The sequence below is a fragment of the Dermacentor albipictus genome, chromosome 2 (assembly GCF_038994185.2).
Source record: "Dermacentor albipictus isolate Rhodes 1998 colony chromosome 2, USDA_Dalb.pri_finalv2, whole genome shotgun sequence".
Taxonomy (NCBI): domain Eukaryota; kingdom Metazoa; phylum Arthropoda; class Arachnida; order Ixodida; family Ixodidae; genus Dermacentor; species Dermacentor albipictus.
In genome coordinates this window covers 96911878-96926361 of record NC_091822.1, presented here as the reverse complement: position 1 = coordinate 96926361, position 14484 = coordinate 96911878, and the positions used below count along the sequence as shown (strand labels likewise).

Here is a 14484-nt window from a genome sequence, read left to right as displayed (position 1 = left end):
GTGGCAAATCAAAAGCGATCGCATCCCCGTAAGTGATCACTCAAGGATGTCACCCCTGGCTGCATCATAAATAATAAGATCATCGCCCTAGGACTATGCAACACTCATGCTCCTAGCGGCTTTGCTTCTTTTGGCAAGAGCTGTACATTTCTGTTTATAATTTTGAAGAACACAAGGGCAAAAACACACCCAGCATCACTGGCACAATTCAATATCTTTATCTGTTTTCTAGTACTAAAGCATATAATGTTAACATTGCAGCCAGCAATCTGTACTTTTGACTTTGCAGGGTGACTTCATTTGTGTGTGTCCACAACTGTGTATGCGTTACTATTTCAACACACACATTGGGCCATTTGTTTACCTTCAATAAAAGGTTGTTGACAATACCACTCTAGTTGCCTCATTCATTGCAAAGCCAGCAATGCTGATGTGCTTTGTTATTAACAGGTTCAAAGGAAGCCAGTCTAATATTGCACCATTAGTCATGAAAGCATTTGTTCTTCAAGAAAGGTTTAATATAATGTTAACATTGCAGCCAGCAATGTGTGCTTTTGACTTTGCAGGGTGAATTCATTTGTGTGCGTCCACAACTGCATATGCGTTACTATTTCAACACACACATTGGGCCATTTGTTTACCTTCAATAAAAGGTTGTTGACAATACCACTCTAGTTGCCTCATTCATTGCAAAGCCAGCAATGCTGATGTGCTTTGTTATTAACAGGTTCAAAGGAAGCCAGTCTAATATTGCACCATTAGTCATCAAAGCATTTGTTCTTCAAGAAAGGTTGCAAGCTGACCTAGTCATAAATGTAGTGCTTCTTAGAAAAATCGCTATCCACATGAGCGGAGCAAACTGCTGCAGGGGGATTTATTTTGGTGCCCTCAAAAGGCAACCATTCCATGTGAAAAGAAGACATTCAACCTCGCACAGGTAGGAAGCCCAGAACACCACTGCCTTTCTGGTGCACTCAGCCTACCATTAGAGCTACTCTAAAGGCTAGCAATGGCAGTGCGAGGCCACTTGAATGGGGTGGCAATATTTTCATCTGCAAAAGCAAATGCTTAGCAGCTGTCCTGCTTTGCTCATCAAAGTTCCACTCACAGCACTGCCAAAAAGGGTCGATCACACTTTACCACTTGCTTGCTCTTTGGTTGTGCTTGTGCATAAGTTGCATGGTTGCGTGCTTGCCAACCCTCCGGTGCACAAAGTTTCCTTTGCATCGCCTTTCCTACCCCAGCTGAATTAAAGTCAACAGTAAATTGGCTTTTGTCTTACTTCATCTTCCTTCAGTCCAGGTCTTCATTCTACCCATTTGAGAAGCTATGCAGCAGCTAGCCCAATATCATAACCTACGCTTACTGTACTCACAAACAACTTTCTGTGGCAATGGAAGAGAAAGCTACGGAGGCAAAGCACGCATGAGCGCTCCCGGAACAAGTCCCACATCCTCGCCAGTGTATTTTCTTCCACTACTTAAACTAACACTGACATTTTATTTACAACAGCAAAATAAGACAATAGACTACCGAGTGTTAATTTGACTCGCTTTTATGCGTTTCTTCTTTTGGTCAAACGTGACATCGACACTTGTCGAAGCTACACTTATTCGGTAACCCTTCCCAGAAACCTCAAACGCTGCCGGAATACTTGGCGTGGTAACAAATGTGCAGGAGCTCCGCTCCCATAGCTTTTCCTTCACTGCCACACAAAGCTGTCCGAACACATCTTCCCATATCTTCGGTAATGTTCTGCCACCTGTACAGGCTGTACTTTCTGTAGGCCGTGGCAGTGCTAGTAAAAGCGTGCAGCATGCAAGTTTGCCTACGCGCCTACCATCAAATCATTCACAACACAGTACTTTTATGTTTTGCAATGTGAGGTGACCAATTATTACTATATGCAAATGTGAATCTCAGTTTCTCCTGCGCTTGTGCCATGAACAAACAATAACTTCATAATGTGATTGTCGTAGTATGTTATTGGGTGAACAAACATTTTGGAGTCGGAGAATACTCACAATGGCACCCCTGTACTCTGGTTTGCCATCGATTGTCTTCATGTTCTGAATTCTGAAACAAAATTTAATGCATGGGTTCAGCAAAAGAAAAATAAGTAAATACAAGTGCACCATAGACCATTCCGCGAACAACTGCGAGGACCCAATTTAATTCCAGTTTGTGTAGAATTACCCACTCCTAAAAGGAACACCTAATTAGTGTTCAAGCCAACATCACTTGAACGTGTCATCAATTTCATGGGAAAGAAGTGCTTCATGTGATGAATTAGGTGGACCGTCTCTTGGTGAAAAAATTATTGATGAAGCTTTTGCGTCAAAGCTGAGATGCAAACAGTCACAAAATATCATGTTTCCTTTATCAGTGGTCAGTACTATGCATGACCCCATAGAAGTACGCTGAAAAGAAACACTAAACCAGTTTAGGCTGTTGAAAGAATATCCTTTCAAAAGTCTATTTTCATTCATTTGGCCAGAAAAGGACAGGAAAATGGAAAGCCAAACTTTCCTTTCTCTAAATTTCATGCAAACATCGAAGTGTCCATGACATCATGGATTTTACAGTACATTGGCACACTTTGCCTGTTCTTATGTAGGAACAGTTCCCATAATTTCCAGGCTTAATCTTTGTTTACTTTCTGGCAAAGCATACCAGTAAACCCAGGTTCTTGTTTCCCAAAACTCTGCTGGCCTTTTCTAGAAAAAGATGAGGCAAGTCCGGTATGTAAAGTGAAGGAACTTTATCAGGGCAAAGAGCGCGCAACAAAGGGTGGTACAAAATCTGCCTGGTGGCAGGTAATCTTCAGCCACTCCCACAGACCTAGCCCTTGGTTACAGCATACGAGCCTTGCTCACCTGGTCTATGACAGATGAGAAAACCTTGCTTAGTGCAATGGCCACTTAAATACACAACCACTCAAGGGGTGATCTGGCAACTTGCAAGAGTGGCGTCATTTCTTTTGTTCTTCATTGAATAATCTTTTTTCTTTCTTTTTTTGTTCATTATTTTCATCGGACAATGTTTGTTTTTCTTCTGGAACGATTTCAAGGTGACTGTACAGCTTGTTTGCAAGGCAGCAGACTGCAAAATTGAGGCCTTTCACATTGAGAAAATAGGCCCCATGCATGTGAGCAAACCACCTGTTAGACTATCGGAAAGAGAGATTGAATATTCTTGGGATAGTGTGCCACTGCTTCGCACTAGCTGATGTGTTAATGTGTGGGCCCTTCTGTTCCAATCTTGTTCTGTCTTTGCACTTTTACACCCGTATTCTAGAATGTTCCTGCACTCAGCACTCCACTTCGACTCAAGACACATCACTGTGCTTCAGTGACACTCGGCGTCAATTCTTGAGAAGCATAGTGTCTTCTTCAGTCAAAAGGTGGTGCTCTGCTCAACTCGGTGGAGTGGAGGAACAACCTCCATATTGAGGATGGTTTGAGAATACCAGGGGGTCAGTCCTTCAAACCTCTCTACATTTCCAGGTGGCATTGAAAAAAATCCCCGAAAGAAAACGCGGATTTTTCTTCCATGAGCCTGAACCCGAACCAAACTCATTTTAAAGAACCAGTTTCCCTCTCATGGTGACAAGATGCACTTGCCAGACATTTGTTCCCTACCAATTTATTACCTGAATCTTGCTTTAAACACCACAAAGTAAATCTGAAGCTCCAACCATTCCATTCATGCTTACATAATTTGCGTGTGCTGCAAGCGTAAGTACCAGTGTATAACTTTTAAGAACATCTTCAGATACACAATGCCATAAAGAGCTGGGCACACAGTGTGGCATGATAGAAACAGTTTGTGGATCCAAGAATAGTGGAACGAATAATGTGAACTCTGTGTTTCCACAGGCCAACAAATCAGAGCAGGCATTGGCTTCACAGCCTAGCATGAGCTTTCTGTGAACCCTACAGAATAAAAAAAAAAGCATGTGTACACTTCAACAAGTAGTGGGAGGGTTCTCTTTACAAGTGCAGCAATTAATAAAGGGAAAATCAGACATCCACCCATTCGTAGCAATTGCTAGAAAGCAAACCCATACGGGTTCCTCGAAAGAAAAGCCTCGCAGTTGAAGAAAAATTCCTCTGATTTTCCCTTTATTAATTACTTCTCTCCACCTTGTGGGTCTCCGCAGAACTATTACGTCAAACACAAGTGCAGTAACTTCAGCGTACAGAGGGGTCCACTATTAACGTGAGCACTTAAGTGCAGAGTATGTCCAGATTTTCCTCTCTCGCAAGGGTACGGTCATCTAGATTTACAGCATATAGCTTGTGGCTGGTAGCTCTGGCTCCTTTCGACACACCCGAGCAGCGCACTGAAATTGCTTCCGCAGCCACTTGCAGATAGGGCGCCAGCAAAGTGAGAGAGCAACATTTGGGTGTTCCCTTTGGTGGACCACGCTGTACGTCGCACAAAGGAAATGAAGAAAGGACCATGCACAGGCCAACACACCTGGTCTTTGCGATGTCCACAGGCATGGAGGCCGCTGTTGTGATGAGACCACTGATCATGCTGGCAGCAAAGTGGCACATGATGTTGTCGCGGAAGTAACCTGCACCAGAGCGAACACACACTCAACGTCTGTGCTGGTTCAGTTGTTCTTTAGCTCAGCCACTTGGCAGCAGCCCCTGTAACATTACCTTAGACTTACAGCAGCGCATCAACCAACATTGCGAATTTTTGAAGATCTGGCTAGGGTTCAATGAAATGTGGAGAGCATATTGCTTATGCAATACTGCAGGTCACTACCACAAGTTCTATTCTCCAGTGTTAATTTTAAGGCAAGTTAGAGTGGTGCAAGGCTTGGACAGGTGTGTTTTTTGATGCCTTACGTTGATGGCACAGGATATGCACTAGTGCGGAGTCACTTATCTATATTTTGCTATGTGTTGCAATACAAACAATTTTTCACATGACTCTACCATTGTGTATGCCTTCCAGGCTACCTGAAAACTTTAATTTTTGTAGTAGTGGAAATTGAAAAACGAAGGTCTGCAATTAGGACGTGAACTTCCTCCCTACCAGCCACCTGAAGTGAAATACACTGTGGATAGCGTGATATCTTTCCTAGATTAAGACTTTGGTTGAAAAACACGAAAGGAGGAAAGCAGGTTGAAAGTTGCAGAAGTGTCCCATATCCTTTCTGCAGAGCATACTTGCCTGCCTCTTGAAAGATAGTCATTAGAAAATTTACCCACACTTTGTATGGCTCGCACTCCCGCAAGAGAATATTTTCAAGCTTTGCAAAATTAACCGGTAACTTTTTCATCATAGGGAGCTCACAGTGACATCTGCTTACTCCATCTGAAGAGGCACGAATGGCAAGCTGCTTTGCAGAATCACCACTGTCATGGCAGCAGGTGTTCCTTTTTATGCTGAACACTTTATTTAAAGAATTGACATACGTAGGCTCCTGCCATTTACATAAAATGTGCCAATTACCTTTTTAAGTACTCACTTAAGGGCACATGTATTTGTGAAATTGAAGCCAAGGTGTAGAGATGTCATTTTTAGCAGAAATCCCAACACTAGCATTACTTGCGAGATGTCCATCCACAAAATCTGTTTAAAAATGCCCAGTCATTCCAGTTAGGATTGCACATGATAAGACTACACTACTCCTCGACTTCAATTTCGCAATTACTATAACATGCGCACTAAAGTGAGTAATTGAAGAATGGCGATTAGTGTATTTTTTGAAAATTATCTAATTTATCATCAAACCTTTTCTCGCTAGTAATGTCCGCCTATATAGCCATGTAGCCTATCTTCAAAAATGGCAGGGGCCTAGATATGACAGTTTCTTTTAAAATAAAGTGCTTGGTAAAAAAAAAAACACTTGGTATAGCTGACTAAGTCAATACTAGCACACTAATCAAGTTCGGTCAATTTCAGCAACAATTCCTGGGGCTTGAAAGTGAGACTACAATTTCTTTTACAACTCATACATGGACAGAATGACAACCTAACAGTCGGCTGTTCGGGCTCTCAGCAACTGTTAAAAGTTGCATTTTCGAAATATTTAATGGAAATAAAGGAAAATATTATTGCTGGGCCAGAGCACTAGATCAGTGCTCCAAGTTGTCCAAAATGTCACTTTTACTTTGGAAAGAGCCAGTTTAAGTATGAAAATCACCTAACCATTGAACGGGATAGGCACTTTCACTGTGAAAATACACTACCAGCTCCCATGAGGGTAACATGCCCCTTCATATCTGGTAAACTATAGCAAACTAATACTAATAAAAAAGTTAATTACATTGTATTTGACCCCACAATGCCTAATGTATCATTTTTTATGTTCTCAGTTTGGCACCTTGAAATGATAGGTCAAGATTTAAGTGAGGGAAGCTTAACACAAAATTTGTAGCGTTTCTGACCAGCTAAAGTGAAGTTTCAGTTGTGAATAGCTCAGTAAACTAATTACTCATCAATTAATTACCATTGTTGACAACTTGTAACTCGGAAATATTTCGCTGGTTTGTTGTTTTCTTTATATGAATGTGCAGCACTACTCTCTGTGGCCAAAGATAAAGGTGACCAAGTTGTCTTAATTTCCTTTCATGTGGAATGGCGTTATGGTTTTGTGGAGTTAAACAAGAAACAAATGCACTTTGGCAAGCTTTGCATGATTTTTATTACAGAACTCAGTGGCACCAGCTTTTCACTCTGCTCTGTTGGCTCACTTTAAGGAAGGTGGCACCCTGTCTGAGTGGTGCTCTTTTTTAAAGTAGGCAGTGGCACCAAACAGAGCGTGACCTCCAAGACTGCTGGTGCATACTTGCAACGTACACAATCTGTCACGGACAAATTGAATTGCAGAAGAATTGCCCATTTCCCTGGGTTGTGACTTTCTTCATCAATTCATTGATTCCTTTCACAGAACATAACGAACCTTGCAATGTTTCTGTCAGGGCAATCTAACAATACGGGTGGATTCAAAGTTGGCCTTAAAGCATCCTGTTCAAATGGCACTCAAGTGGCACCTACTGAGTACAGTAAGGGCAATGTCATCGTTGCTGCTGCATTCGCCAGTGTCTAGAGAACTCGCACCAGCAGCATCGGGGAACATATACGAGGGCACATCTTTCCAAGTGCAGGCTTGCACTAGGACAACATCCAGAGCACACCCAGAGCCTTTACTGCACTGTACTGAAGTGGTGTGGCCTACCACTTACAGACCTGCCAACCTTAGAATTTGTAAAATACTACTACCGTTGATGCCAAAAAGTACCAAAATATGCCGAAATATACTAAATATGGTATGACTAATGATGATGTTGACTATTTATTAGTGACTCTGTGCCACAAACAAAATGTTTACGAAATTTATTGATAAAACATTGCTATAATGGCGGTCAAAATTTCAGTTGTCACTATACATTAGTTCTATAAGTTAGTGACACTGCTACGAGAGTAATCGAGCTATAAAAGAATTGGTAAGTGACTGTATTTGTATTCCTTTGCAATAAATGTTGTCCTAAAATGGACTCAAATAAAAAGTAAAATTATTGGCACAAATAGAGTAATCATAAGAATGATCTAAAAATTGGACATTAATTAATAAATTGTTAAATTTGGCAGGTATGCAGTCAAAATGTTGCTTTCACTCACTGCAAGCTCTTGTTGCCTCTGCACATTTCTCGCAGCACTCTATGTTACATATCTTAAGTCTTCAAAGAGTTAACATATGATGTTATAGCTGCAGTAGCACTGTCGGCTTATTTGATATTCAAGCACAGGATGAAATTGAAGTCACTTGCACTGTTACTATTTAGTTAACATCACCAAATTAATGAATGTGAATGACTAGTTTCTGGGAGTGTCAATGCGCATAATAGCATACCAGAGAAATATTGGCATGGATGTACACTGGAAACTGTATACCAATATGGGCCTATACTGGCATCTCGATGTGGGCCATCTCTTTTATCCAAATTACAGAAGGCGTGGCCCACAGACATGCACTGCCACAAGCAGGACTTTCCTACAGCATTGAATTAAGCAAAATATTGTATCAGCTGGAACTGAAGTATAACAGAATTCTACTGTATTTGCTTTCATCTAACACACAAAAACCTGTATCCAAAAAAAAAACATGTGAATCTGATAATGCTTTTGGCCACAATTACTGCTTTGTTAAGTTTACCTTCTGCCTTATTTCTATAGAAGCTGAGTCAGCTCAATTTGTCTCCACCAGTTCTCCCGAAACCCATATGTTAAAGCATAAACATGATGCATAATTCCATTTGCAGTGGTGTATCATGAGAACCTGCCACCTGGCAGCTTTTCCCTGCCAGTTTACCTGAGTTGAGTAGCAGCTGCTTGGCTTGAGAGTATGAGGCCAGCTGGGCAGCATTCACAACCATGGCTCGGCCAATTGTTGGTACGCATCCCTATGGGAGAGCACCAGGCATGGAATGGGCATGCTCTCAGTGGAAGTGACATGCCCAAAGGAGTAACCATGTCTAGAGGGTATTTCTACAGTCATACTATAATGAAATGTAGTGCAGGATCGTAGCATTTGGACATTTGCCAAAGAGGTTGAAATTAGTGAAATTAGCTGCTTGTTCAACCAGCCAAGGTTGAACAAGCAGCTAATTTCATATGACACTACGCACTCCAAGCTAGTAAAAACAGGAGTTGCTATGACTTGTCTAAAAGAAGCTCTAAATAAAACTTGCAAACACAAAGTAGAAAGCGGTTTCAATAACCAAGTTTCAAGGCTACGCCCATCCGGTTTCTCTTCACTCTTGATCTCTAGCATCTGCGATAAGCTTCTTCAAAAGATCAAACAGGCAAGAGAGGGCACTAACACAAAAAAGCCATTTGATAGGAAGAGATTACATGTGATTCCTTATTGGCACAGGGTGTCCCACAACCTTAAGAAGGTGGCACAAAGGCACAGTGTTAAGCTTCTCTTCAGTGCACCGTGTAAGTTGGCCAAGATATGCCCTATGCTGACAAAGGCCAAGCCCGAACCATGCTCTAAGAAACATGCAGCGCAGTACATGGCTTGCAAAAGTAATGTTGTATATGAGATACCCCTAAGTTGCCAACAGGTTTATATCAGTCAAACCGGACGGTGTTTTAATGAAAGGGCGCGTGAGCACAATTGGGTTGTAAATAACAATGCAGGGGGCCATCTGGCAGAACACTGCAAATGTCACAATTGCCGTCCATATCTTCGTGACACCGGCTTTCTGGCACAGTCTAGAGATAGACTAGAACGGGAGATATTAGAAGCTTTCTACATTGCAAAGGCCAAGGGCACGTGCATTAGCTGCCCTTCAGTGTCGCTTAACGAAAAAGAAATAGCTTTTCTAATGAGCTAGGGAGGTCGTGATGTCACGATGGGCCATTCTAGATTGTATCTATTTAAAATCCTGTTTCTTCAAAAATACATTTAGTTGGAAGTAGCGCCTTGTCCGTCGCACATGTTTCTCTTTTAGTCCCCGTCTTCGTAGCGCTCTTTTCTTCAAGCATAACTGACCAACTAACAAATTTCACTGGCTGTCAAACTGTCACTGTAGGCCGGGTATTGCAATATACAAATTTGAGGCAGTGAGTTTGCAAGGCACATTCACTTCGACGAAATTCTGAAACCAACACCGATGTCAAAATAATGATATGCAATAATGTTCCAGTTAAATTTGATCAGCACTGCGTAAGAAGACGATTCATTAAATAGAGTAGGTGGAACAACAGTGCATTTTGCTGCAAGTTTGACTGTTCTTATCTCAAAACAGGTACAAGCTTCAAAATTTTTTTCAGTTGGATGTGCCTTGAGAACTCATTGGCCTCAATTCACTGATCACAATGTGCCCGATAAAGTGAGTAGTTCAATTAATTAACCAAAATTTGATAGTTAACTATATGTTTACTGCAATTCCTAATGCAATTAATATCCATCTACTCAAGTAATCTACCTAAGGTGGTGGACTTGTGCTACCTGCCATAGGAGATCTTTTTTTTTTAATTCTGCTACAACTTTAAAAAAGAGAGAGAACAACTGGTATCACTTGTAAGCACAGGAAAGGTATCATTCAGGCAGCTGCTTTCTTTTCCATCGTTTTTGCCTAGCCTATAAACTGATCATACAACATAGTCTACCAGTTTGGATACTCGCTATTTCCTTAAAAGCAACTGACTTAAAAGCAACTGAGTGTCTCAGTACCTATTCCATCTATTTAAAGAATGACAAGAGCTTGAACAGCTTTTAATTACTGTTTCTGGATGACATTTTTGTTATTTATTTAATTCTTTTATTTTAGTGCAACCTACCGCTAATTTTGTTTTTTCTGTTCCCACTGCCATGCTGCATTTATCATAGTTTAGCTCTAGACGTTATCTCAGATCATCTTCTCCCTTCTTCTCTCCTCCCTTTTTTTCCCATCAGCCTTCCTATTTCTTCCTACTGAAGAGTAGGCAAGCATTATTGACAGTTGTGAGCCCATTCCTTCCATTGCTTCCTCTGTGTGTACCTAGATTCCAAAATAATGATATTCCTCCTAAAAGAAATTCTTACCGTCTTTTTTATTATTGTTCTCACAATCACACCAAAAGTCTCTGCACAATATTTGCCACTCAAAAGTTCTTGTGCATCCCACCTCCTGCCTTCGGGACAGTAAGTGTTGTGATCATGGAGAGCTCCGTATCTGCAAAACTACCACGAGGACTGCAGTTGGCCCACCTATATCAAGCATCACTGGGTGCAGGGCTGGTAGCAAAGTTACTATTCGTGCTTGTTTGTGTGCCATTCGTGCAGATTACGTAGCCCGTTGCAGACAACAGATAGCGACAATGATAGACACACGGCACAAACTTGCAGCAATGTAACTGAAAGAACTGGTGAAGTTTTTTTTTTTTTTTGCACGTGGCAAGGCAAGCACAGGACATGTCTCACTGCAGACTACGATAGAGCACTTGTGTAGGCTAGTACTGTGCCACAGTACTTGCCCTGCCACATATAAAAGCAGTCAACCGAGTCTTTTCAATGAAATTGTTGAGTTAATGCCATGCATGCACCACTTGTTGCTTTCGATTGTCCGTAACAAGCTACATAGTCTATACTAATATTTTGCCATCACTTAATTGGCAATGAGGATGGGATAGGTATGTTTTGGTAACCGTCCAAAAACACAGTTTTGGGTTACACAGACATTGCGGGTGCACTGCTAGGTAGCACAGTGTGACCAGAGGGAAGCATGAAAGAGGGGCCCGGCTTCTGTACACAGCTCATACAGGGCACGTTTAAGCTGTGGCAATACGATGTGTCGCTACAATGTCTGAATGCTAATTGCAATAACGTCAACAGTCATCCGGAGATGGGCCTTGCTCAAACTTTTTTTTCTCTTTTCTCTTTGTGCCAGCTGTCAGTGCACAAGTGCGTGCCCTGGCGACAGCCTCCGGTCTCGCTTACCCTCCACAATGTAAGCACTCCTTCTTCCTTTGACATCCGAACAAGTGCATCAAACACGTTCTTGTAGTTCCTGCGCTCGGCTGGTGGTAACCTGTTGAGAGGAAGACGAGTGTATATGTACTACTACCTTTTCTTGTGGCATTAGTCACCAGGAATGAGTCTGAATACCAAAGGGTTTCATCCTCAGTATTCTAAGCCATTCTTCTATTCATTCTCTGAATACTAGCATATGGATCATTCCACGCCAAACACTAGACAACACTGTTGGGTCCTGCAAGGTTCATGGTGAAATTTGTAGCGTGCACAACAGACAAGTTGTGTGCTGCAGTTTATTCCTGGAAGGTGTTTATGCGTATGATGCATGCATCCAAAGTTAAAGTAAACATCACATTTCAGAAAGTGAGCATGTTCGATTTATCTGAGAAAAATCGTGGCTCCACATCACAGCTTATAAAATGTCTCTCCAGAGTATTTTGCATAAAGAAAAAATGTTTACCTGATGAGATCAATTCTAATATTACGGTCCATGGTAGTAATAATAATATAAATTAATGCTCAAGCATTTATTTTCTGAGTCGAGTCTGCATAACTGCTGCTGTGACCAACGGACGCCAGCAGTGTACCTCAGAGACATGGTCGGCACGCATGTTACGGACAGTGCTTGAACATTTCCTCGATGTGGCCACTACCATACTACCTCTTGTTCGTGAAGTGAGCGCTGATGTTAGACCGTGTGACATGTTTCGGCAGAGTATGTAATGATTTAAGGTTCGGGGGATGTGGGGATGCTCGACTGTCATGCATCCCCTGATACTGTTTTTCCCGCATGACTCTCGCGTCTCCTGTGATCTGGCTTCTCTGCGTAGCTCAACGCCGGCGGAGGTCGGTGTGGTTGCAGTGTATTACGAGAGATGGCATGAGTGTTGTGCGGCTAACGCCACCTGACGGTGGGGTTACTCAGGCACAAATACATGTGGGCACTCCTTTGGCTCGGGATAGGTGAGTGGCGTGGACGATCCATGCGCTGCGAGATCGTCTCACGAGGCCTACGGGCAGGACACCGGAATGGATGAACACAATCGTTCCAACGCATCACTGTTTACATGACGCTACACACGAACGATCAGGCGTTGATGTCCAGCATGGGGTGAACATATTCACTCGCTATCTGGTTGTGGTGAGTTGGACTTCCTAGACTTGTTGCGCGCCCATCGGCATGTTGTGTGGATAGCAATTAGGTTGGCAGGCATTAGTGTATGAAAGGTGCAATAAATGCCCTTATGACTGTCTGCACTACTGTGTCTTTGTTCCCTTGGCCCAAGAGCATGGGTGAGACCCCACAACGCGCCAGATGCAACTTCATTGAAATGAGATTGTGAAGCCACGTGCCAGCAATGTGCCAGATGCAACTTTATTGAAACGAGGTTCGTTTCAATGCAGTTGCATCTGGCACATTGCTGGCACGTGGCTTCACAATAGATTTGGTTTTCCCTAACTATTACATTGACACAAGGCAGGACAAACGATGACCTAGACCAGCAATTGGTGCGAAATGCATGACAATGTGCAGTCAATGCAAAGCAAGAGATGGCATGAAACATGTGACCACCTATACAGCATGTGCCCCGCTGATGCATGGGACACTGGATATGGAACACCTTGTGCATTTAAGTCATGACGTGAATTGTGCTGTTTAACGTACAGCCTGTTTTTCTGCTCCAGGAAAGGGGATTTCATTTTCGCTAGTTGATTCAGAGCATGTTCGAACTTTCTGTTAGCTGCATTGAATTGGTGCGCTCCTTAGTGGACCACTGTCTCTAGCTTCGCTGTTGTTGTGAAGACTTCTTTTTTTACCACATGGTTTGCCATAACATATATTATAGTTAAATAAAGGCCTGCAGGTTTTTGTAGCTCTTTTGGTAAAATTGAATTTCTGAAATCCTAGTACAATGCGTGCAATCAAAGCAATCGCTTGAGGATTCGCGTATAAACACTTCACAATAACCAGTAAAATTGACCAACAGTCAATGTTTAACGTAGTAGTTCTGCGGAAACCCGCAAGGTGGAGAGAAGTAATGAATAAAGGGAAAATCAGACATCCACCCGTTCGTAGCAATTGCTACAAAGGAAACCCATACGGGTTCCTCGAAAGAAAAGCCTCATAGTTGTAGAAAAATTCGTCCTGGTCCGGGACTCGAACCCGGGACCACCGCCTTTCGGGGGCAGCCGCTCTACCATCTGAGCTAACCAGGCGGCTAGCAGATGGCAGGGCGAAGTCGAATTTGTCGACAACACGAAGCAAAGGCAAGAGTTTGACGTAGTAGTTCTGCGGAAACCCGCAAGGTGGAGAGAAGTAATGAATAAAGGGAAAATCAGACATCCACCCGTTCGTAGCAATTGCTACAAAGGAAACCCATACGGGTTCCTCGAAAGAAAAGCCTCATAGTTGTAGAAAAATTCGTCCGGGTCTTTGTAGCAATTGCTACGAACGGGTGGATGTCTGATTTTCCCTTTATTCAGTCAATGTTTAGTTACTCTCTTGCACAGATATGTAAACGTTTCACTGTAAAGCAATAAGAGTGTACGTGCTTCCCGTGCTCACCTTCCATCTGCAGTCATGCGAATGAGAGAGATCTCGGCGGGCGTGCCACAGAAAGCTCCCACTGCACCAGCCATCATTCCAATTGATGCCTTGACCAGGAAGCCCGGCGGCTTACCTTCCTTACTGCGAGCACAGAGCAGAAAAAATCAAGTCACTAAGCACTACTTATCAGAGAGACTGTGTGCTGCTACGAGTATCTGGCAGTCAAGATCACACTGTTATGGACAACAACACAACATGCAAGTTCTTGATGCCTCCACTTCAAGAAGCGTGTACTAGACAGTTGTCGTCTATTTTCCAAAGGTACAGTTACGAAAGTCTTGGAAGTTTCTATCAAACTAAAGCTTTATTCATCTGAGATAACTTTTGGCAATGGTCTGCAGCTTCACACTAAAGAAACAGTGTTTTGAAAATGATACGCTCTTAGGCA

General features: G+C 42.5%; 1 protein-coding gene across 2 annotated transcripts in view; it reads right to left on the bottom strand.

Annotated features, from left to right (window-relative positions):
- LOC139056016 (mitochondrial 2-oxoglutarate/malate carrier protein) overlaps positions 1 to 14484 on the bottom strand; it is a 34955-nt gene that overhangs the window by 4944 nt on the left and 15527 nt on the right. For both annotated transcript variants that reach the window (XM_070533782.1, XM_070533783.1), the window contains exons 5-9: positions 14055 to 14177; positions 11453 to 11543; positions 8336 to 8426; positions 4483 to 4582; positions 2025 to 2076 (exon numbers count right to left, since the gene is read on the bottom strand). In XM_070533782.1, the coding sequence (XP_070389883.1) occupies positions 2025 to 2076; positions 4483 to 4582; positions 8336 to 8426; positions 11453 to 11543; positions 14055 to 14177 (457 nt within the window). The remainder of the gene's footprint in view (positions 1 to 2024; positions 2077 to 4482; positions 4583 to 8335; positions 8427 to 11452; positions 11544 to 14054; positions 14178 to 14484) is intronic.